Consider the following 25,777-nt stretch of genomic DNA (forward strand, 5'->3'; position numbering starts at 1 on the left):
GCTGCCCAAACTGCTGGGATTACAGGCCTGAGCCACTGCGCCTGGCTACAATAGTTCTTAGGACCAGGTGGTGTGAGTACTTCAACTTTGTTAAAATTAAAAAAAAACAACAACAACAACAACAAAATATATATATATATATAGAGAGAGAGAGAGAGAGAGAGAGTACAGTCTGATTCCCTTGCACTTTCATATAGATTTAAGAAGTGTATCTATTTCTGGGGGAAAAATTTTGTGAGAATTTTTATTTTTATTTTTGTTTTATTTATAGCTAGAGCTTGGGATAATAGATATCTTAATAATATTGAGTCTTTCTTTCCATGGACATGGTATTTCTCCTCTCCTCATTTATTTAGAACATTTAATTTTTTTTTTTTAGTCTTTTGTAGGTTTCAGCACACAGATATTGCATTTTTTTTATTTATACCTATGCATTTTGTAATATTTTGGTACTATCATAAATGGTACTTTTAAAATCCTTACTATCCAATTATTTATTGCTAATACATAGAATCACAATTGGTTTTTGTATTCTGCAACCTTGTTCAATTTCCTTGTTAGTTCTCACAACAATTTTGTAGATTGAGATTTTCTAAGTCAACAATAATGTTGACTGTGACTAAAGACAGTTTTATTTCTGTGTTTCCATGCTGTATATCTGTTATTTATCATTCTTGACTTTTTACCTTGCTAGTACATCCAGTACAATGTTCAGAACAGTGATGAGGGTGGACACCCTTGCCACATACCCAGATCTTAGGGGGACATCAGTCTTTCACTCTTAACTGTTATCCATAGGTCTTTTCTAGATGCCTTTTTTTCAGGTTGAGGGAGTTACCTTCTCTTTCTAGTTTTTTGAGAGTTTTTATAATAAATGAAGGTTGAATTTTGACTATGCCTGATTTGCATCTATTGAGAAAAATCATGTGGTTTCTCTCCTTTAGTCTGTTGAGGTGTAAATTACATTAATGGATTTGTAAAAGCTGAGGCAGCTTTGCGTTGTTGGTATTAATTCAAGTTGGTCATGTGGTATTATCCTTTTCATATATCGCTGAATCCAATTTGTTAATATTTTGTATTATTTATTCATTTATGTCTTCATGTTCATCCTCTACAGTTTTATTCTCTTGTAACACCTTAATCTGACTTTAGTAACAGGGTAGTACTACCTTCATAAAATGTGATACAAACTATTTAAAATGTTTGGTAGAATTTTTCAAAGAAGCCATCTGGGCCTGAACTTTTTTCTTTGTTGGAAGGCTTTTAACTACTGATTCAATTATTTTGGTAGCTATAGAACTTCCATTTATCTTTTTCTTCCTTTTCTCATTCTTTTCTTCTCTCTGTTTATGAGCTTATGTTTTTCAAGGAATTTGTTCATTTAAATGACTGAATTTATGGACATAAACTTTTACAGTGTTTTACTAATATGTTTTTAATATTTGTAGGATCCTTAGTGATGTGTCCCCACTTTTATTTCTGATACTAGTAATTTGTGTCTTTTCTTTTTTGTTGTTGTTTTCCTTGGTCAGTTTGGCCAGAGGTTAATCAATTTTCCTGAGCCAGCTGTTCCTAAGTTTTTAAATGTGGAAGCTGAGATTGTTCATTTGAAACCTCTCTTCTAATATAAGCACTTAATGCTATAAATGTTCCTCTAAACACTGCTGTAGTTGCATCCCACAAATTTTGATAGATGATGGTTTTTTTTTTTATTTAATTCAAAATATATTTTTAAAATTTCTCTGTGATTTCCTCTTTGACCCACAGGTCACTTAGAAGTAGGTTATTTAATTATCATATATTTGGAGTTTATTCAGATATCTTTCTATCGTTGAAACAAAGCTTAACTCTTTTGTGTTGTAATTAGAAAATATATTTTGTATCTCAATTATTTAAATTTATTGCGGTATGTTTTATGCCCAGAATATGGTCTATCTTGATGAATATGTCATGTGTATTTGAAAAGAATATTCTGTTGTCATGAAATATTCTATAAATGTCAATTAGATTATGTAAATTAATTCAGGTAATATTGCTTGGGTTTTTTATATTGTCAGTAATTTTCTGTCTATTTGTTTTACCTACTATTGAGAAGGCAGTGTTGAAATCTCCAAATATATTTGAGAACTTATCTATTTATCCTTTCAATTTTATCAGTTTTACATCAGTGTATTTTGCATCTTTGATTTTAGGTGTCCACATATTTAGGATTATTATATTGTCTTAATCTTAATTAATACCTTTAATCTAATTAATACCTTAATTAGATTAAAATACTAATCTTAATTAATACCTTAATTATATTATGTATATTATATAATACATAATATAATTTATATATAATACATAATATTAATAAGGTATTAATTAAGATTAGTATTTTAAGATATGTATATATTTAAGATATGATTATATTAAGATATGTATATTATATAATACATAATTATGTAATATTCATCTGATACTCATATAATCATTCCAGCTTTTTGGGGGGGTTAATGTTTGTATGATATGATCTTTCTATACTTTTATCTATGCCTTTATATTTAAATTTTGTTTATATTTAACTTATTTTTCTTATAGATATTACAGTTGGTACTGCTATTTATACAATCTGGCAATCCCTGTGTTTTAATTGCTATTTTTAGGATGTTTAAATTTAACATGATCATAGCTTTGGTTGGATTAAAATCTACTATCTTCCTATGCTTTCTCTGTGTTCCAACCATTCTTAGTTTCCTTTTCCTTTTCTTTTTTCCCCTATTTACTTAAGAATTTACTGTGTGTTTTTACATGCTATTTTATCTCCACTATTGGCTTATGACTGATTTAAAATTTCTATTAGTTACTCTAGTGTTTACAATATGCAACTTTAAGTAATCACCATGTATCGTCAAACAATGTTATACTCTATAACATCATATGTGCGGTAAGAACCTTGCAACAATGAACTGCCAAACTCTCCCTCTCCTGTTTTGTGCTACAGTTGTCGTATATTTTTATTTTATCTATGCTATAAACTCTCTATACTTTGCTACTGTGAACGCTGAAAATGTGAAACAGGTCTCAGTAAATTTAGAAAGTTTATTTTGCCAAGGTTGAGGATACACACGCATGACACAGCCTCAGGAGGATCTGATGACATGTGCCCAATATGGTTAGAGCACAGTTTGGTTTTATCCATTTTAGGGAGACATGAGATACTTATTAATCAACATATGTAATATGAACATTGGTTTGGTCTGGAAAGGGAGGACTCCAGGCAGGTTTGAGTTTCTGATTAGCCCCTCCAAAGAAGGCAATCCTATATGTAGTTATCTCAGTGAGCATAGCAGTGACTTTGAATAGAATGGAAGGCAGATCGTCTCTAAGCTGTTCCAGGCTTAACTTTTCCGTTTAGCTTAGTGACTTGGGGACTGCAACACTTATTTTTCTTTTCCACTACTATTTCTGTTTTTGGTAATTAAATACCTTCTACTAAATAAGGATGAGGCAAAATATGTATTTCATATTCGAATTCCTTTTAATCATTTTCAGAGAGCTTCCTTTCTTTGTGTAGATCAGGTTTTTCTCTGTTATCATATTCCTTCTGCCAGGAGATCTTTTGTTTTATTTTGTTTTCTTTAACATTTCATGTAGTACAAATCTACTGGTACTGAATCTGTTTTTCTTTGCCTAAAAAGTCTTAACCTTATTTATTTTTTAAAACCATATTTTATTTTTACTGAATGTAATATTCTGGGCTTACTATGTTTTTCTTCCAGCACCTTAAAGATGCTTTTCCATTGTCTTCTCATTTGTATAGATTCTGACGACAAATGTTATGAATTTTGTATCTTTAGTCTTTAGTATGTAATGTGTCTATTTTTCTCTGACTGCCTTCATAATTGTCTATATTTCCTTTGGCTTGAATATGAGAGAGGAGTGTAAGAGTGTGTGTGTGTGTGTGTGTGTGTGTGTGTCCCACAGCATTTCAATACTCTGGATTTTTTTCCCCACTCTTTCTTTTTCTCTTTCTCTCTTTTCAGTTTGGGCAATTTCTATCGACTTGTCTTCAAGTTCACTCATTCTTTCTTTAGCTGTGTTGAGTCTACTGATACATCCATTAGGCACTCTTTTTTTTTTTTTTTTTTTTTTTTTGAGACGGAGTCTGGCTCTGTCACCCAGGCTGGAGTGCAGTGGCGCGATCTCGGCTCACTGCAAGCTCCGCCTCCCGGGTTTACGCCATTCTCCTGCCTCAGCCTCCCGAGTAGCTGGGACTACAGGCGCCCGCCACCTCGCCCGGCTAGTTTTTTGTATTTTTTAGTAGAGACGGGGTTTCACGGTGTTAGCCAGGATGGTCTCTATCTCCTGACCTCGTGATCCGCCCGTCTCGGCCTCCCAAAGTGCTGGGATTACAGGCTTGAGCCACCGCGCCCGGCCAGGCACTCTTTATATAGTTCCATTCAACTCTCTTATCATTTCAATCTCTTTGCCAAAATTGCCAAAATTGCTAGTCTACTCATGTATGGTATCCACCTTTAAAGCAGACATTTAAATATATTAATCACAGTTATTTTCAATTCCCTCTGTTATATTTGTGATATCTGGGTCATAAGTCTAGTTCTTTTAATTTCTCCTGAAAGTAGATTGTTCATTTTGTTTTGTTCTGTTTTACTGTAGGACTAGCAATTATTGTGATAGATTGAATCAATCAAATCAGGTGTTAAACTTGTTTTAGATTTTGTGGTTGCTATGGTTATCTTCATGGCACCACAAGATCCAAGCTTGTCTGGTATCAACTTTGCCAGAGGGTTTTTCTCCAGATTTCTAGTCGACTTTCAGCAGTAGGCCTTCCCTGTGTGTCTGCTGCAGAGGAGGTCTCCTCGTTCTTACCCCTTCCCAGCTATGTCTTCTATCTTCCTAGGGCTTAGGGATGAACATTCTCCTGGATCTTGCCATGCCCCAGTGATAGCCAATATCTAATGGTACCGATCCTTGATAGTCTCTTATCCTCCCAAAGTTAGAATGTTTTCTTCTGTAACAGTGGATCTTTACTCATGCCGTGGAGGATAACAGTGTTCGAAGCCCTTCTAGCAGTCTAAGCTCTTTGTTTCTGAGGGTATAAGCAACTGGGGGAGTTTTAGTCTTTGCCCCCAGTGGCAGCTGCTCCCCTCCTCCACACCTGTACCATCAAGGATGGCTTTATTCTATCACCCTACTGCCTGCAGTCTTTGTCATCAGCATCTAGTGAAGTCCATGGAGAAAAGCCTAAAAGAGAGTGTGTACTTCTCGTGCCTGTGGATCCCAGGGCTTCTATGCTGTCTCATTGGTGCACCCTAGTTCTTTCTCAATGTCTTTTTTAAATTACTTGAATTGCTTGTACTTGCTTGTATGGAATCTGGTATAACTTTTTTCAACTCTCTACCAAAAGTACACAGTTCTTGCACTCCACATCTTCTTGAAGATGCCTGTTTTTCCCTAGTTTTCATGCTAGTTGGTTACCCTACAATCTCAGCTCTTTGATGGGCTCAAGAAAAGTTACTTTTTAGATTGGAGTTTTCTCGTTATAAGGGTTGGAGTAACAGTCTTTCCCTAGTATTTGCTTTTTCTAAGTTTCCCTAGTAATTTTATATTTTTATTGATAAATTATATGCTGTACTACTGTGCAAATATATAAATTACAAAACATACCCCAAAATAGAAGTAAAAGAGAATGAGATGGATACTTGATTTGAATATGGTGATATAAACTCAGCATTCTCTGTTTCTTCCATTTGGAAATCATCCAAAAACAGCAAGGGAAACTGTGCCCCTCTGTGTTTTAAAGACTAACTGCAATGATGGTGGCTCCTGCCAACAGTCACTATGAGTTTGCTGCTCTTGTCAAAAAAACAGTCCCAGTTTTTTCACCTATATGTTTGGCCTCTTACCATGAGAAAGTATATTTACTTGTTTTTTCCTAAGATATACAGCCTTAAAGAAAATTTAAGTAAATGGTTACACAATAAGTCGTGTTTACAGAAAACAGTTTGTTTCCATGACAGCAAAGAAGGGAGCCTTTGAATCATGAAAACAAGTCAGTCTCCAAATATTCCCATTGACCTTCCCCTAGAAACCCACCAATTGTCCCAAGAAAAACCAGTCTACTTCAGTACAAGTAATAATAAAAAGAGAACTGACATTGAATACATTCAAAGATACTATGAGAAAAAGGCAGATTAAAAAAGAACAAAATCTAATAACAGATAAAGAGCTCTTACAAGAAAAAGTTGACATAATACAGATAATTATGACTAAACATTTGCCATGACTTTTAAAGACTTAAAGCAAGATCATAAAGTAAAAATGCAATAATCAAGGAAGAGATGATAAAATGTGAAAGTTATAGAATGCTGTAAATCTTTCCTCCCTTCTAATAGAGATATTACCCATCTGGTACAGATTAAAAACACAATTACATATAGAAAAATGACAGAAATAGATAACAGGTAAAGAAGACCCAGCATATGCCTAAGTAGAATCCCTGAAGAAGAACTTTAAAATCATGTTGGGAGGGGAATTGATGTTAAATATAAAGATGCAAATTAACGTAAAAATATAAATTAAAAACTGATAAATTATCAAAAGATATTTATATATTAAATGATTAAAATATTAAATATTAAAAGCCCATATTGTGTGATAGAGGTATAGAATCAAAATGACCATCACTGAGAGGCCTAGTGAAATTATTGGGCTTCAAAATGAAGAAATAATTATTTGGGCTGCCTACTCATATAAGTGGTGGAAGAGGTGGGATGGGAAACAAGAGGCCCTCAAACTTCTCAAGAGCAGCATTCAAAAGCAAAAGACAGTGGAGCACTACTTATAAGATCTTGTGGAGAATCTTATATATAAATCATGTATTCTATATCCAGCCAAAAGTTTATTCAAGGACAGAGGAAACAGATATACAGTTGAGAATATACCATATTCTCAGGGATTATTACCATAAGATGTTTTTGAGAAAATTAGTACTACAGGACAAATTTTGGCCAACACGTGGAGGACTAGAAGCACAAAGGCACAAACATTCATATAATATAGTTAACCATAGAATTCGAACTAAAACAACTGTACAAAAGAACAAATTTGTATGATGTACAAATTATATAACTAACAAAAAATGGAAAAATATGGGGAAAGAAGGTCTACAGAAGAAGTATGCTGGAATTTTCAGTTACAATAGCCAATCAAAGGATGAAATGTAAACTTGATAAATAGAAATAAAACAAAATGTAATAATGCAAAAGTAAATAAACACCAAGGAAAAGTAAAAAAATGACCAAAATTAGATGGTGGAGAAGAAATAGAGGACTACAGACACATTGAAGAAACACCCTGCTTTCATTATTTCTCATTATGAAGAATAATAGATCTGGGATTCTTTTTAAAAATGAGGACTGAGGGTACTATAAAAGGTTATAGTTGTAAAGGTAATTTATAGAAGGAAATAATATAAACCTTCTTAAATGTCAGAAGAACCACCCATATACAACTACAAAGAAGAAAGACACAGATTATTGAACAATCCTTTAAAATCTTTAAAACATGGAAAATGCAATAAAAACCACAAGACAGAAACAATCTCAAGTATATTTGTAATATAAATAAATGTAAATGAACAAAAACAACTATTGTTTTAAAAAATAAGATTTTCAGGTTGTATCACGTAGCAAAATCCAATTCTAGGTTCTACGCAAGAGATACTAAAACTAAGTGTTTGGAAAGGTTAAAAATGAAAGACACAGTTAGATTCAAGTCAAACAGCATTAAGCTAGGCCGGGCGCGGTGGCTCAAGCCTGTAATCCCAGCACTTTGGGAGGCCGAGACGGGCGGATCACGAGGTCAGGAGATCGAGACCATCCTGGCTAACACAGTGAAACCCCGTCTCCACTAAAAATACAAAAAAAATTAGCCGGGCGTGGTGGCGGCGCCTGTAGTCCCAGCTACTCGGGAGGCTGAGGCAGGAGAATGGCGGGAACCCGGGAGGCGGAGCTTGCAGTGAGCTGAGATCCGGCCACTGCACTCCAGCCTGGGCGACAGAGGGAGACTCCGCCTCAAAAAAAAAAAAAAAAAAAAGACAAAAGCATATACTTTATAAAGTTAAAATGCACATTCACAAAAAGCAAATTAAAAGAGTAGTGCTTTGGTAACTAATTAGAGTTTATTTAGAGTGACCCGCTATTCCAGCTTACCATGGATAGTTTATGTCTGTTGTCCTGGCTTAATTATTTATTGAACATTCTTTCATATTTAAAGTATATAGGTTTACATGTTAAATCATATGGTCATTTTAGGCACATTCCAGGGATGCAAGGATGGTTCCATATCAGACAACATATTCACATAAATTCCTATCGAATTTTAGCCTTTTGCCATCAGCTTCATAACACTGCATGTCATGCTGTATTATATCCTTTGTATTGTATCTTATGGGTCTCTGCTTTTTAGCATTCACTTTCTTTGGCTCACTGTATCACAGCTGTGATATATGTTCCTTTTACAGGGTCCCCTGAAAGGCTTTCTGGAAGATTTAGGCAGACTGCAAAAGAAGTTCTATGCCAAAAATGAACGGTTACTTTGTCCTATCAGGACCTACCTGGTTACAGCTAGGAGTGCAGCCAGTTCAGGCGCCCGTGTGCTGAAGACCCTTCGACGGTGGGGTCTAGAGATAGACGAAGCTCTTTTCCTTGCTGGAGCCCCCAAAAGTCCCATCTTGGTGAAGATCCGGCCCCATATCTTCTTTGATGACCACATGTTCCACATTGAAGGGGCACAGAAGTTAGGTTCCATGGCAGCTTATGGCTTTAATAAAAAATTCAGTAGTTAGGGGCAGGGAGGAGAAATAAAGTGGTAATAGTCTGGTATTACAGAAGCCACTTCTTTTGACTCTCTAGGATTATTAGATAGGTATTTCAGAAAATTGGACCTTAAAACTTAGCTTCTTTGGAAAGATTTCCTCTTGATTTTTTGGAAAACCTTTTGAACCCTCAAGTTACCATCAAACTACTTCTCTTTGAACTACCAATACTGTTGAATGTCATTGCACCTATCTCTGTGTAAGCCACAATGATGACTCTTTAAGATAAGTTTAGAACTTGAATATTTGCATGCTTAAAGGACTGTTTTAGAAGCTTACTTAGTTTCATGAAGCACTGCTCATTTTTGGATGTTTGTAGATAACAATGAATTGTTACCCATCAGCATTGTAGAATAGTGTCTTCAAAGGTAGAAGGAGTATGGTTAAGTACACTCTTGAAAACTGGACCTTTGTATTCTGTGACTGCTATGGCCAGCCCTTTAAACAAAGCAAAATGAGAATTTCACTCTACCTGCATAACAATTTTGATACTGCTCATTTAGAAATAAATCATCTGGTTGTTCCTCCAGGGTACTTTCTAAGATAAGCCTTAAACAGAAACTCTTAAGAAAGGTTCTCTGAAAATTACTTGGTGGGTTAAATGCCTCTGGTCCACAGAGTTTCATATTTGAAGTCTCTGGCTTTGGGCCTGGCAGGCTGGCACATCCATATTTGTATGGAAAAAAAAAAAAAAAAAGACCCTACGCTACCACTTCAAAATGTGACATGAAGTGTAGAATCCTGGTCCTTCATTGTCATTCTCATGTGATTTTTGTTTTGTTTTCAACAAAAATTGGTTGGTCATTAAATATATGTTAGGCACAGTGACCTGGTTATTTTCACATGTTACTTCATTTTCTTATCAAATTAAATGTTTGTTACATAGTATCATTATTACCTTCCTTTTTATCAATGAGGAGCCTAAGATTCAAAAAGGTTAATTAGATAGCTTGTTTAAGGATATGGAGCTAATGAGTGTTAAGACTAATTAGATTCAAATTCAAATCTTACTTCAAAAGTTATAATGAGGTCTCTTTCCTCCCTTCCAAATAGAGTTATTAATTTCATTGCCTTTGGACCCATCTGGTACAGATTAATCATTTCATTAAGTTCCATGCATAAACTACACAGCAGTTACACCGCAGGTCTAAGGATTCCTCCCTCCTCTTTTCCTCCTACCCTTTGCTGCTCTCTCTACCTCCACCTTCATCTCTACTCCACCTGGACATATGTATTCTACCCCGACTCTAGATGAGAGAAGACCACAGCTGAAACACATCTTCTGATGCTCCCTAATTTTATGTAAACCAGTCCAAAATATATCAGTTGTGACACATGACACTTACTGAGTACCTACCATTTTGTAGGTGTCCTCCCATGCAAAGACCACAAGAGGTATGCAGGCAAAACCCTATCCTCTAGGAAACTGAAAACCTTAACTATCTGGTCAAGGAAGTCAAATGTGCAAACTCAAACAGTCAACACTAGAAGGCTGTTTGTCTTCAGTGCCAGTGAGGGTCACACATGAAGGGAGCAGAGATCTTCATAGGCTGGAAGTGGTCATAATAGACTTGAGGTAGCCTGTAATTTTGATGGATGGGCAAGATGTGGATGGGAAGAAAGGACAATAAAGTGGAAACAGATATGCTGGGGGATCACTGAGTTTGAGTAGCAGCTTCAAATTGGGGATAGGGTGGTGTAGGACCACCTCTCATGATTCCTGTTCCTGGTGCCTTGTGTAATCCACAGTAAGAGTGCTCTTTCCCACCTCTGAGCTCCATTCTCATTAATCATAAGAAACCTCCTGGAATCCATCCCTTTTTCTTTGTATTCTGACTATTGCATGTTACATCCTTCCCAAATGTAAGGGAGTGGAAGATGGATTATCACAATTATTGGGGAGTTTGTCTCAAACTATACAAGCTGTGGCTCTTTTTCCTTGTGTGCAGAACCTGCAATGGGTGGAGGGTGGGAAGTGGGAGATCACAGTTCCAGAAAGTAAGCACCCTGAGAGCAGAAATGGTGTCCCATTTCTCTGTGGCTCTAACAGAGAACAGGCCAGGCACATATTGGATGGAGAGGCAGATGAACGAATGAGTCTTTAAAAGTAGCTTCGTCTACAGCTATGAAATTTGTAACTTGAAGATAGGTCCCTGTGACACTAACCCTGATATTAATGAGGCATTTTACAGTGAGCCAAGCACTTTGCCTTCCATCGTTGTGTGTAATAGTCCTATGGAGAGGGCAGGGAGGCATTTGTAAATGGCCTGTTCAGAAGCCTATATTTACAATAAGTCCAACCTTTTCCCACTGTACCTCTGCCAGTGTCAAGATCATTTGAAGATGATTTTCTTTTTTTTAGTAGGGACCAGTGACATAATGCCTTGTTCAGTGGTTCTCAAAGTGTGGTTCCCAGATCTGCAGCAGCAGCACCTGGGAACTTGTTAGAAGTGCAAATTATCAGGCCCCATCCTGTACCTATTGAATTACAAACCCTAATACTGGGGCCCTGGTTTTTTGTTTTCGTTTTGTTTCATTCCCCTGCCCCGAACCCCCACCGCAAGTCCTCCAGGTGATTCTAATGTGCATTTAAGTTTGAGAACTACTCGCTCATTCTATTTCCAACTGATTCATGTTGCTTAATTCTTTGTCTCATCTATGAAAAACAGTCCTACCTCAGACTTCAGCTTGTCAGGGCCCATTCCCCAGACTGGTGAGTTGAACTGAATTTACAAGTCCCAGGAGCCCTCAAAGGAAAACACACGAAATGCCCTGAGGAGTGGCATTTGTAACAGGGCCTCTACAGAGATCTGTAACTCAAAGTACTCATCAGGCATTCCCACGGGGAAGTGCGCCCCAACTCTGGGATTTCAATACGTATGAACCCCAGCAGCCTGAACACTGTGCTGGGTGCCCAGCCTCCATCATTAAGCTGGGAGCAGGTTTCACGGACGTCGCAGGACCCGGGGCGCTGAACTCTCCCAACCAATCAGGCGCCCCCAGAGGGAAACTACAAGTCCCAGGATGCCCCACGCACACCGTCAGGGGCCGACCCGCCGCGCCCCAGAGTTCTCCGCGTACAGGTGTCTCCTGGGTTCCGGTAAGGCGGCGGCTTCGGAACTCCCGTGGAGGGACCGGTGGGCCCTCGGGCCCGACGATGGCAGTGGCCACTGCGGCGGCAATACTGGCCGCTCTGGGCGGGGCTCTGTGGCTGGCGGCCCGGCGGTTCGCGGGGTCCGGGGTCCAGCGGCAGCGCGGAGGCGGGGACCCCGGCCTCATGCACGGGAAGACTGTGCTGATCACCGGGGCAAACAGCGGCCTGGGCCGCGCTACGGCCGCGGAGCTGGTGCGCCTGGGGGCGCGCGTGATCATGGGCTGCCGGGACCGCGCGCGCGCGGAGGAGGCGGCGGGTCAGCTCCGTCGCGAGCTCCGCCAGGCTGCGGAGTGCGGCCCAGAGCCCGGCGTCGGCGGGGCGGGCGAGCTCATAGTCCGGGAGCTGGACCTCGCCTCGCTGCGCTCGGTGCGCGCCTTCTGCCAGGAAATGCTCCAGGTGTGGGCCTCGGGGGGCCGGGCTGGTGGGGAGGGCCTGGGCTGGTGGGGAGAGCCTGGGTGGGCACGGGGTGGGAGGGGACTGCGGGCTGGGGCGGAGCCTCGAGGTACAGCCCTGGGGTTCAAGGTGTCACCTTGGGAACCGCTGAGGGTGAGAGGAGTCCAAAAAGCCACGTAGAGGTGGCCGGGAAGCTGCAAGGTTGAGAAGGAAAGATTAACTGGGAGGGCTGCCTTCTGTCCTCTAAGGATGTCGAGAAAGAAATGGGCCCAAGAGAAAAATAAACCAGTTTCTGAACATTTCATTTCGTTATATGAGGACCGTCCTGGAGTAGATCCATGGCCTCTGAATTGTTTCTCCTGTGTCAGAAGTGAATTTGCACCGAGCTGTGTCTTCAGAACCCCAGAGCACTGGGGGAAGTTGCTAGCCAAGGACCTCAGATCAGTCCTTTAAAAAAAAAGTTCTCCCTCCCGCGGCCTCTGCTCCTTTTCTGCTGGGGTAGGGCGCTAGCTCGCTGCCACCAGTAAACTCAGCACCATCCTTAACGGGACTGTGGCCTGATTTCCAAGTAGAATAGAGCTTGGAACCCAGTGGTCATGCTCCATACAGGGACAGGAGTAAAAATAATACCCAGCATTTATTGAAGATCTGTGTGCCAGGAGTTGTGCCAAGCATTTCAGATTTTCCTTTTTGTTTTAAATGAAAATGAAGTGTCCTTGCCTATAACTTGTCATTGAAGCTACACGGTAACCCTGTGGAGTAGGCATTATTATCCCCAGTTTACAACGCAAGGAAACTGAGGCATAGGAAGGCTAAGCAACTTGCTTGTAGTCTGTCTGCAGAACACTTGCTTTTAACCCCTGTTCTTTCCTCCTGCTGCCTGGCAGTGAGGTGTGAGGATTTCTTTGTGCAAATGGTAAGTATTTCCACATAAGTGGATGTTTTCTGCTGAGACTGAGGTAGAAGGGTTTCTTGCAGGGATAACTGGCACTCAGAGGGCATTTGTTCAGAAGAGTGAAATTTAAAATTAGCTGGGACAAGAAAGGTGCCTATATGACATGGAGTCTCTTGAGTCTATAGAACAGGTTCCCAAATTTTCTCAGTAATTTTTTCATGATGCCGTTAGCCCAGAAATATTTCCCAGTTCATTTGTTACGTAGTTAAGTCCAAACAACTGTAAAACCAAAAGTATCAGATATAGGTCTTAATAAATTTAGAAAGTTTATTTTGCCAAGGTTAAGGATGCATCCGTGGCAGAACCTCAGGAGGTCCTGAGGACATGTGCCCAAGGTGGTCGGGGCACAGCTTGGTTTTATACATTTTAGGGAGACATGAGACATCAATCAAATGTGTAAGATATACATTGGTTCTCCTGGAAAAGTGAGACAACTCGAAGTGGGGGCTTCCAGGTCATAGGTGGATGGGAGACAAAAGGTTGCCTTCTTTTGGGTCTTTGATTAGCCTTTCACTGAATGTACAATTTACATGTGCAGGAGGGATAGAGGAATAATCACTTTTGTCTTAGACTGGCTCAGTGAGTCTGCATTTTCACATAAACAATAGGGCAGAGGCAGCAATCAGATAAGCATTTGTCTCAGGTGAGCAGAAGGATGACTTTAGTGTTCTGTCTTTTGTTTGGCACTTGTGAAGATGAGCTATCAATTTATTAATATATTGCCAGGGTGAAATTCAACAGAACTGTTTTAGGGTAAAGATCTTAAGGCCCATGTGGGCAAATCGTGAGGGTGGTATGTAGCTTCTTTTTCTTTGTAGCTGTCTTATTTAGGAATAAAATGGGAGGCAGGTTTGTCTGAGGCAGTTCCCAGCTTGACTTTAACCTTTGACTTAGTGATTTTGGGTTCTGAGATTTATTTTCCTTTGACACAACCTGATAAGTAGTTATGTCCTAACAACTTAGTAGCTATTTGAGAAGATAGCATATAATTGAAAGAAAAAATAATATCTTTATTTTATTCTTAAACAGCCATAACTACTAATGGGAAATGTATCCCTGTTGGTCATTACACCAGTGTCTGAAACCTTGGAATCAGATTGGACACTGCCACCCTCATTTCCTGTTCTAGGTAGATTTTTAGCATTGTTCTTGTTTTTATTACAGCAACTGCTAACAGCTGCTTAAAAGTCAGCTCCACAAAGAAATAATGTCATTGAAAGGAATATAGCACAATGTAATGTTCAAGCTGTGAACCACCTGGAGCTAGTAGTTTTTGAGGTATTGAGCAAGTATCACTGTGTTTCCCTCGAAAATTTAAAATATTCCACAACACCCTGAGAGTTTGCTAAACGCTGTAGGCCACAGTTTGGGAGCTGTTGCAGAACTAGAGAGTTGGTTTTTTGTTTACTGCTAGTATTTAATTATTGTGTAACACAGGTTAAGAAATAATACTCATCAGTGAGATTTTGGAAGCATTAAAAGTGGGTCTTTCTGTTCCTCTTTAAAATATAGTTTGGACTGGGTGTGCTTCTTTGGCAGTTGAGGCAGAACTAATTAAAAAATGAGGACACAAAGAGATAACTAAGTTGTCCTTGCTTCTAAGTATTTCAGTTCCTGCCTGGCTCTGAAGTTAAGTGACTATAATTAGAAGGGGAAAAAAAATGGAAATTTAGATTTCCCACAGGTTGGTATTCTTGGTATTTATTTCATTTATCTCCTAGAATTTAAAAAATAGTAAATGATAAAATTTTAAAATGACACAAGCCCAGCAAAGAATGCTGGCTAACAAATGATTAATTCAGGAAACTCTTCCAAAGGATTTGTGGAAAAGAATACTCCTTTCTTTCCCCCATGAGTGAACTCTTGCCTTCTTTTTGAAGTTGACTATTGGAAAACCCAAAGTTGCTCAGACAGGGCAGAATGAGAAATAGTTAATCCTCTGACAGGTGGGCTTTGATAACAGTTGTGAAATGTAACACATTTTTCTTTTCACTTATAGTTGGCAGAAGGGCCAGTGAAATTTGAAAGTTGACCTCAAATTAATCATGGGTCATCACAGTGTCTTTACACTTGGAACATGTTGTGCATTTTTTTGTCCATCAAAAGAAACATAGAACAACCGAGAAAAGGCTAGAGAAGACGATCTTACATGATTTAAGGAATAAAAAGACATCCCTATGAGAACAGTCTAAATTTTAGGACTTTAATTTGGAAAGATACAAAAGCATATGTTCAAAGTATAAAATGTTGATGATACAGATCTCCTAAATTAGAGTCCCCTTTACGCTGGATATTTTTATATTACCTATTTAATTTTTTTCTTAATCTTTGATTATTCATTATGAATCTTGATTTATTCATGATGTTCTCTCCAGTGTTGTTTGCATTTCTGACCTTTTCTATTGCTTGTTTCAGTTTTAAGAAAATGACTTGAAGTTGTTCCACCCCCATGGTGCCATTTCCCCTGAGAGAACTACAGAATAAAGCAACCATAAGTTTCCTTTGGTGTTGATAACTAGTAGCTCTGGGAATAAACGATGCTTATCTGTTTTCTACTGCATATGGTCTGTCTAGCTTTCATTGCCTCTCTAGCTGTTTCGAAAATCCCAATTAGAAAACCATGCCAGCTTACTAATTAAGAAAATAGGCCTTGGTGCCAAAGACTTAATCTTCAGATCTGATCTTATTTTGCTACTTAGGAGCTCTGATACTGGTTAAGTCACCTAGCCTGTGAGCTTCATTTGCTTATAGAGTTGTTGGAATTAGATGTGGTGACATGTGACAATCACAAAGCCAGGCTCCTATCAAGCTTGTGCATCTGGTTTTTTTTTTTTCTATTTTTCTCTCAATTATTGGAAGCTCATAGAAGCTGTTAGTAGAATTTTAGTAGTTTGCAAGTATTTTTAAACATTTTATCATAGGTACACATTATAATTTTGATATGATCTCAGTATTAACCTGATAACTCCCAAATTGATATTTTCCTAGTTCAACTGAAATTAAAGGGAGAAATATGGGATTATAGGAGCACCTTGACCTCAAATTGACTGTATTTCTGTTTTGAGAAAGATCTTGGTACTGATCACGTAGTCAACTTTCTAGTGCAATGTTAAAGTTTATATATTTGTAAATGTTATAAAAGCATAAAACCAGAAACTAAGTCTTACAGTTAGTTTCTACATCTTTTATTGGAAGATGACTGTGGATAAATGTCTTTCTGTATATCATTTTAATAAATGAGAAAAAAGAGCTGTTGAATGAAAGATCATGAATATCAGTATTTATCTGAGGAACATCCTGCAGAGGAATCCCTTTCCCCATTAATTAAAACACAAAATTGCCAGTGTTTCAAGTAGTTATCTGATTGATAGATCAACAACAAATTAAATGCTTTTAGTCTCAAGTTCCCATTTTTATTAAAATGTAATTATCATGAACAGAAAAAGCAATACAAGGCATGTGTTCTTAATTCTGCCATTCTCTTTTCGACATTTAAAGGAAGAGCCTAGGCTGGATGTCTTGATCAATAATGCAGGGATCTTCCAGTGCCCTTACATGAAGACTGAAGATGGGTTTGAGATGCAGTTCGGAGTGAACCATCTGGGGCACTTTCTACTCACCAATCTTCTCCTTGGACTCCTCAAAAGTTCAGCTCCCAGCAGGATTGTGGTAGTTTCTTCCAAACTTTATAAATATGGAGACATCAACTTTGATGACTTGAACAGTGAACAAAGCTATAATAAAAGCTTTTGTTATAGCCGGAGCAAACTGGCTAACATTCTTTTTACCAGGGAACTAGCCCGCCGCTTAGAAGGCACAAATGTCACCGTCAATGTGTTGCATCCTGGTATTGTACGGACAAATCTGGGGAGGCACATACACATTCCACTGTTGGTCAGACCACTGTTCAATTTGGTGTCATGGGCTTTTTTCAAAACTCCAGTAGAAGGTGCCCAGACTTCCATTTATTTGGCCTCTTCACCTGAAGTAGAAGGAGTGTCAGGAAGATACTTTGGGGATTGTAAAGAGGAAGAATTATTGCCCAAAGCTTTGGATGAATCTGTTGCAAGAAAACTCTGGGATATCAGTGAAGTGATGGTTGGCCTGCTAAAATAGGAACAAGGAGTAAAAGAGCTGTTTATAAAACTGCATATCAGTTATATCTGTGATCAGGAATGGTGTGGCTTAAGAACTTGTTACTTGAAGAAAAAGAATTTTGATGTTGCAGTAGCACTGCTAAGAGGTACATGTGGATATTTTGGAGTTACTGAAAAATTATTTTTGGGATAAGAGAATTTCAGCAAAGATGTTTTAAATATATATAGTAAGTATAATGAATAATAAGCACAATGAAAAATACAATTATATTGTAAAATTATAACTGGGCAAGCATGGATGACATATTAATATTTGTCAGAATTAAGTCACTCAAAGTGCTATCAAGAGGTTTTTCAAGTATTTTTGAGTTTCATGGCCAAAGTGTTAACTATTTTTACTACGATGTTTGGTGTTTGTGTGGAAATAATCTGCCTGGTGTGTGCACACAAGTCTTACTTGGAATAAATTTACTGATACAAATTCTTAGCTGTGTATTTCTTTGGAGGCTTCACTGAATACAGTCCTTTATCATATCACCATTAGCCTCTGCTGATCTTGGTCTGCCCAGTCTCTTCTTGCCACATATCTTGTATACTGCTCTGAGAGATAATATTTCTAAAACCCAAATCTATCACATTCCTGCTTGAAAAACAGTGGGTTTTGAGCCTTAAAAAAAAAAAAAATCTGCAGAATTCTTTCTTCAAAAGAAGTGTTTCACTGAAATGTAGAAGCTGGAGGGGTAAAGCAGGTTATTGCAGTGCTGCCAAGGTGGAGTCCCCAAAGGCTCTTCCTAAAGGGATTTCTTAGAATATAGTGGTTTATAAACCACTTTTATTTCAACTGAAGATTAAACTGTTGAAGATAGAGTTGAGGTTCCATGAGACGGCACCACGCTTACCCTATACTCTCACACTCAGCACTGTGCAGTAGAACTTTGCAGTGAGGGGAGGAATACTCTGCATTGTCTGATGTGGTGGACTCTAGAAACATGGGGTTATTAAGTACTTCAAATTCAACTAAGAACTGAATTTCTAATTATATGTAATGTTAATTTAAATAGGCATATGTCTAACAACTGGTATCTTGGACAGTACATCTCTGGTCATCCCATCAGATAACCCAGTCCTGATTTTAGAACAGTCACCTAGTCACTTGCTTTGGGCCTTTCTTTATAGTGTTCTTTCAGTCTGGAATACCCTCTCCTTTCTCCTTGGAAATACAGCTTAGCCTTTAGGTCCCTTTCAAATGTGTTCCTTTCTCCAACCCTTATAGGCAGAGACAATTCTCTCTTTTTTCCCCCCTTGATCTTGGTACTTTTACTAGGAGTTTAGGAGTTCATTCACAGGTTCAGTTAGATAATCAGAATAGAAATTCTCTAAGGAAAAGAGATTTATTATTAGCTTTCCTCCCTCAAGAATCAAGTATAGTGCCACCACATAGTAAAAAATCAGGAAATAATGGCATGCATAATTGAGCCCAAATAGTAATATTGTAGGCATCTGTGTTACAACATCAAAAGTATCTACTTAATTTCAGTTATTTGTTTCACTATCTCATATTGGAAAAAGGAATTATACTAAAGTATAGACAGTTACACTGAATTTAATGACTAGTCCAGGGATAATTCTTGATTGGTTATTATTTTTAAGACCATTTATAATATCAGCTTATGAGTATCAGCTATTTTCAAGAATGGCAGGATCTTGGCATATCATGCAGAAGATCTGTTTTCTGTTAGAGCATTGCCTTGTGAATTGGAGAAACAGCGTATCATCACAGGTGTGTCTCTGCAGGTGTAGTGGATATAGCTGCGTCATGTTCTTTGAAATATTGTATTTTTAAAAAGTAATCCTACAAAGAGACCTGCTGAACTTAGAAATATGGGCAGGAAATATACCAGAATGCAACTTGGAAAAATGGAAGCTAATAAATCTGTCCTACACCTCGACTTCATTAAAAGGAAGCCCCTTTTTTTCATTTAATACCATCTTTGTCTGGCTGCATTTTGATACTTGATGCTTTTCAGGGGATTTGGACCTTTTGTAAGAGTTGAGCCTTTCAGAGTTCTTGTTTGTGGCACCATAATAAAAAAATATATTTACTTACCATAATGGAAAACTAGAAACTTATCTGGAAACACCAACTATTAAGGTAAAATGAGCTGCCATTTGGAAGATGTCCTTCCCATCACTGTTTGATGGAATTGAGGACTAAGAGCTCCAAAATGATGAGTTAGATTTTGAAGAAGTCCTTAACTTCCCCTCCTTCATTCTCCCTTTTGCTGACTCACTTTAAACCATTTTACTGGGCAAAGAAATAAGTAAAAGGCAGTCCTGTTATTTTGATACTTGTTCTCATCCTCAGCAATGTATTAGAGGGGAGACTGTATTGTGCCAGATAATGGAAGAATTGAGTTGAAAGCCCATTTTCCATGCTGGTTCTCGGCTTCTTTTTTTTTTTTTTTTTTTTTTTTTTTTGAAAAATTGACTCCTGTTTCAAGCAGCTTATTCTGAGAAGGGTTAAGGTTGCTGGCCTTCTGTTTCAACTTTCGCTCAGAGTAACTATTTTATATAGTGGGGTTCTCAGTAGCATTTAATTGGACAAGGGGTTTCACAGCGTAAACACACCACCACATTGAGTTTGACTAACAACTCTACTGTGTAATGCTTCCTGTAACCTTGGCAAGTTACTTAACCTTCCTGAGCTTTTTTTTTTTTTTTTTTTTTGGCTCTATATTGAAATATAAGTGTCTGCTTTAAAGGATTGCTCAGTGAATGAAAGCATCAGAGTAGGTAAAGCATTTAGCAAAGTGCCTGGCACATATGGGCACACATCCATTTCTCCTTCCACAATGCACATAATCATTACTATCTATTAGCAGTAATAGTAATTAGCGATGCTAATGATTAAGCAAGTACATATGATGGAAACAAAACTCTAAAGCAAGGCTCAGCAGACTTCATCTAAAAGGCCAGATTTCTTTTTCTAATCTTTTAAAAATGTAAAAACCATTTGTAGCCAGCACATACCATACTATTGTACTGAAATGACTGGTACAGTCTTCCAGCCCCAATGTACTCACCTACTTGTTTACCTTTAAAACACCTTGTTTGGGAGTAGTCGTCGTATATGCTGTGATTCCTATTACTCTATAAGGCTGCTGTTGTTTTTCTATATTATTTCTAATTGTGGACAACTATTTGCTTGCAGACCAGGAAGCCTAGAGAGTATATTTTAAAGGTCTGTCTCCAGCTATAGATTCTGGTGTGAGGAAGAGCAGTTATCTGCCTTCAACTCCCTCCCCTGACAAACTTGCTGGGCCTGGCCATAGATCTGAGGGACTCTGTATTTGAATATTTAATTGATTCCAAATGTCCTGTGGAACACTAAAGAGAGAACATGTTACTAATCACCCTTCAGGAGCTTGGCCCCCACAGACAGCTTCAGATGTTCCACAAACCTTCTCTGGGCAATGGGGAGTTAAATTAGTTACAGGTTAACATGAAGAAAGGTAGTTTACTCCTAGAGGAAACTAAGACGGAATGCTTAGTTTTATGCAGACGGTAAGGAAGAGCTTTTGCTAAGCCAGATGTGTAATCAAAGTGCAGTGGAAGCACTTTTAAGCAACTGCCATCTAAGAGATTTGCAATAATAACTGATTCTCTATTATCTTTTTCTAAAAAAAAAAAAAAAAAAAAAAAAAAAAAAATGCGAATGCACATAGCATGTGAAACTCCAGGCTGATAGACTTTCTTCTAGCACACAACAGCCCTTCTGCTTCCTCTTGTTCTATTATATACTTAAGAGTAAGTTGTGTACCATTTGTTATTCACTTAGCAAATATTTATTGAGTACCTATTATGTAACCAGGCATTATTCTAGTTCCACGTGTGCAGAAGGCAACAAAGAAAACCCAACCCAATTTGTGCATGCATGTGTCAGCTGTGCTGGTTAATAATCACATTACAAATTATTAATCATACTGCAAGTCAATGAAATGTGAGTACAAAGGGAATTTATATGAAAAGTAGAAAAGTAGTTTTGTGAAAAGTAAATGAAAGCAAGTCATTAAAAATTTACTGTTGACTAAAGTTTCCAAACAACTATCAAATACTAAAAATAAATACAAAAATATAAAAGGAGTCTGTAGTTAGTGCTTTGCAAGTAACTTTAAACTGTGAGTCCATTTTAAGGACAAAAAAGCTAGAAATCCGATATTACTATTTAAGTGAGTACAGGATTACTTCAGAGATACTTCTGATTTTGTTCCAGATCACCACAATAAAGCAATTATTACAATAAAGTGAGTTATACAAGCTTTTGTGTTTTTCCGTGCTTGTAAAAGTTATACTATACTGTTGTCTGTTAGGTGTATAAGAGCCTTATGTCTAAAAACAATGTACATACCTTAATTTAAAAATACTTGTTTTTGCTAAAAAACCTCTAACAATTATCTGAGCCTTCAGTGAGTCATTCTCTCTCTTCTGGTGGAGGGTCTCACCCCGATGGCTGCTGACTTCAGGGTGGTGGTTGCTGAAGGCTGGGTTGGCTGGAACAATGTCTGAAAATACGACAACAATGCAAGTTGCCAAACTGATAAACTCTTCCTTCCACGAAATATGTATCTGTAGCATGTGGTGGTATTTACCCGCAGTAGGACTTCTTTCAAAATTGAAGTCAATCCTATCAAACCCTGTTGCTGCCTTCTCAACTACGTTTATGTAATATTCCAAATCCTTTGCTGTCATTTCAGAAATGTTCACAGCCTCTTCACCAGGAGTAGATTCCATCTCCAGAAACCACTTTCTTTGCTCATCTCTAAGAAACAATTCCTCATCTCTTCAAGTTTTATCATGAGATTGCAGCAGTTCACTCACCCTTTAGGCTCCACTTCCAATTCTCTTGTGATTTTTACCTCATCTGTGTTTACTTCCTCCAAAGAAGGTTTGAACCCTCAAAGTCATCCATGAGGGAAGGCTGGACTCAGATTTTTTCTAACTTCTGTTGATATTTTGACCTACTCATATGAATTATGAATGTTCTTAATGGCATCTAGAACGGTTAATACTTTCCCAGAAGATTTTTCAATTTATTTTGCCCAGATCCATCAGAGGAATAACTGTGGCAGCTTTAGCCTTAGGAAATGTTGTTTTTCTTAAATAATAAGACTTTAAAGTCAAAATTACTCCTTGATCCATGGGCTGCAGACTAGATGTATCAGCAGACATGAAAACATTAATCATTTTATACATCTTCATCAGAGTTCTTGGGTGGCTATGTGCATTGTCAGTAAGCAGTAATATTTTGAAAGGCATCTTTTCTAAGCAGTAGGTCTTAACAGTGGACTTAAAATTTCAGTAAACCATGCTGTAAACAGATGTGCTGTCATCCAGACCTTGTTGTTCCCCTTATAGCACATAGGCAGAGTAGATTAAACATAACTCTTACAGGCCTTAGAATTTTTAGTATGGTAAATGTGCATTGACTTCAACTTAAAGTCATCAGCTGCATTAGCCCTAAACAAGAGAGTCAGACTGTCCTTTGAAGCTTTGTTTCCATGCATTGACTTCTCTCTAGCTCTAAAAGCCTCAGACCGCATCTTCTTCCAATGGAAAGCTATTTTGTCTGCATTAAAAACCTGTTGCTTAGTGTATTAGTCCATTTTCACGCTGCTGATGAAGACATACTCAAGGCTGGGCAATTTATAAAGAAAAAGAAGTTTCATGGACTCACAGTTTCACGTGGCTGGGGAGGCCTCACAATCATGACAGAAGGTGAAAGGGACGTCTTACATGGCTGCAGGGAAGAGAGAAAATGAGAGACCAGCAAAAGGGGTTTCCCCTTGTAAACCCACCAGATTTCATGAGACTTATTCACTACCACGAGAACAGCACAGGAAAGACCCATCCGCATGATTCAATTACATCCCATGGGTCCCTCCCAGAACACGTGGGAATTATGGAAGCTACAATTCAAGATGAGATTTGAGTGGGGCACAGCCAAACCATATCACTTAGTGTGGCCGCCTTCATCAATGTTCGTAGCTAGCTCTTCTGGATAACTTGCTGTAGCTTCTGCATTAGCACTTGCTGCTTCACCTTGCACTTTAATGTTGCAGAGATGGCTTCTTTCCCTAAACCTCATGAACCAACCTCTGTTAGCTTCAAACTTTTCTTCTGCAGCTTTCTCACCTCTCTCAACCCAGATAGAGTTGAATTAGGGCCTTGCTCTGAATCAGGTTTTGGTTTTAGGGAATATTGTGGCTGATTTGATCTTAGAAGATCAGTTTAGGCAGCCCACTAAAACTTTCTCCATATCAGCAACGTTAGGCTGTTTCACTTGCTTATAATTCATGTGTTTCCTGGAATCGCATGTTTAATTTCTTTCAAGAACTTTTCCTTTGCGTTCACAACTTGGTCAACTGTTTGGCACAAGAGGCCTCACTTTTGGCCTTTCTTGGCTTTCGACATGTCTTCCTCACTAAGCTTAATAGTTCCTAGTTTTTTATTTAAATTGAAAGATGTGAGACTCTTTCTTTCACTTGAACGCCTATTGTTGTGTCTCAGGGAATAGGAAGACCCAACGAGAGGGAAAGAGATGTGGGAATGACTGGAGCAGTCGAACACACACAACATTTATCAATTACATTTGCCATCTTATATGGGCGGGGCTCCTAGTGCCCCAAAACGATTACTATGATAACGTCAAAGACCACTGATTACAAATCACCATTACGGATAATATAATAAAGTTTGAAATACATATTTTTTTTCGAGACAGAGGCTTGCTCTGTCGCCCAGGCTGGAGTGCAGTGGCGTGATCTCTGCTTACTGCAAGCTCCGCCTCCTGGGTTCACGCCATTCTCCCGCCTCTGCCTCCCGAGTAGCTGGGACTACAGGCGCCTGCCACCATGCCCAGCTAATTTTTTATATTTTTAGTAGAGACGGGGTTTCACCGTATTAGCCAGAATGGTCCTGATCTCCTGACCTCGTGATTCTGCCCGCCTCAGCCTCCCAAAGTGCTGGGATTACAGGCGTGAGCCACTGCCCCCAGCCATAAAGTTTGAAATATTGCTGAGCATTACCAAAATATGACATAGAGACATGAAGTGAGCACAAACCATTGAAAAAAATGTCACCAGTGGACTTGCTTCCTGCAGGGTTGCTACAAACCTTCAGTTTGTTTAAAAAAAAAAAAAAGCAGTATCTGCAAAGCACAGTCAAGTGAAGCATAATAAAACAAGGTATTCTTGAACAATGTAAGAAAATGAAATCCAAGTGATTCCATGTTCAAAAAGAAAAACAACAAAGATACCAGCTGAACCCCTAGCCTTATATTAGAAGATAGACAAAGAAATGAACATGCTTTAAGTTCAAACATTTTGTGGTACGTATCATTCATCTTTTTTATTTTCTGCTTTAATCAACTTTTTAAATGTAACCAATCAATTCAAAGTAAGAATGCTTCTATTGTACAGCAGGGGTATCACTTCATATCGGAAGAGTTTTTGTTTGGTGGGATTGACAATAAGTGTGTTCTATGTGGTGAAGCGTATTTTTCCAAGGAGTTCTAATCGAAATTTGGGAATAGTTTTATTTTTTAAAATGCACCAGTATATTGAATTGATAACTTGATATATTTGGTCCTAAAGTGTTTTTGTAGCCAGTTCTTAAAATTTAGTTTCATCATCAGTTTTGTTTCCCTCTCTCTCATTTAAAAAGCTCCTATTAATTGTGATAAATAAGTTTCTGAATGTTTAATAAAGTTATTTTTCAGTATGTCATTTTATATTTGGAAGTTGCCATGTTACATATGAACTATTCCAGCCTAGTTTGTCCTGAGTTGGGGGTTTTAGAGTCTATTAAAAACAAAGAAGTTTCTACCTTCCTTTATAATGTTGAACTTAAGCACTTGTACCTTCCTCTTTTTTCTTTTTGGTATAACCCACAGATATAGATAGTTCTCCAGCTTTTGACAGAATGGAATTTGTTCTAAATCTTCCTAATAGCCGCCCCCCCCCCGCCACCCCGCCTTTTGCTACTATGAGAATAGTAAGGTGAATAAATAGTAGAATTTTAAGTTGTAAACAGATTCAAAACATTTTATCTGTGCAGACATACATATATGTTGGCATTTTAGTTATATCTTGAAGTTATCCACACGGTTTGAGGAAATATTGAGCACAGAAAAATATATAATCATTATTAGTTTGTGAAAAAAGCAAAGCGAGTTTCTGCCACCAACCCATGAAAGCACAGGAAATGGCTTCGTGTAGTAGGTGTTTGAGTCTAGG

At 38.2% G+C, this 25,777-nt stretch overlaps 2 protein-coding genes across 2 annotated transcripts in view; both read left to right on the plus strand.

The window, feature by feature from the left end:
• Positions 1-9,772, plus strand: part of NT5C1B (5'-nucleotidase, cytosolic IB) — a 28,193-nt gene extending 18,421 nt beyond the window's left edge. Inside the window, exon 10 of the mRNA XM_077958776.1 lies at positions 8,531-9,772. Coding sequence (XP_077814902.1) covers positions 8,531-8,854 — 324 coding nt within the window. The 3' untranslated portion in view covers positions 8,855-9,772. The remainder of the gene's footprint in view (positions 1-8,530) is intronic.
• A 2,187-nt stretch (positions 9,773-11,959) lies between these two features.
• On the plus strand, positions 11,960-17,964 carry RDH14 (retinol dehydrogenase 14). Its single transcript, XM_001093556.5, has 2 exons — positions 11,960-12,434; positions 16,885-17,964. The coding sequence occupies exons 1-2, from the start codon at positions 12,042-12,044 to the stop codon at positions 17,500-17,502; spliced, it is 1,011 nt and encodes a 336-aa protein (XP_001093556.1). The 5' UTR covers positions 11,960-12,041; the 3' UTR covers positions 17,503-17,964.
• The last annotated feature ends 7,813 nt before the right edge of the window (positions 17,965-25,777 follow it).

Source organism: Macaca mulatta, chromosome 13 (genome assembly GCF_049350105.2).
Source record: "Macaca mulatta isolate MMU2019108-1 chromosome 13, T2T-MMU8v2.0, whole genome shotgun sequence".
Classification (NCBI taxonomy): domain Eukaryota; kingdom Metazoa; phylum Chordata; class Mammalia; order Primates; family Cercopithecidae; genus Macaca; species Macaca mulatta.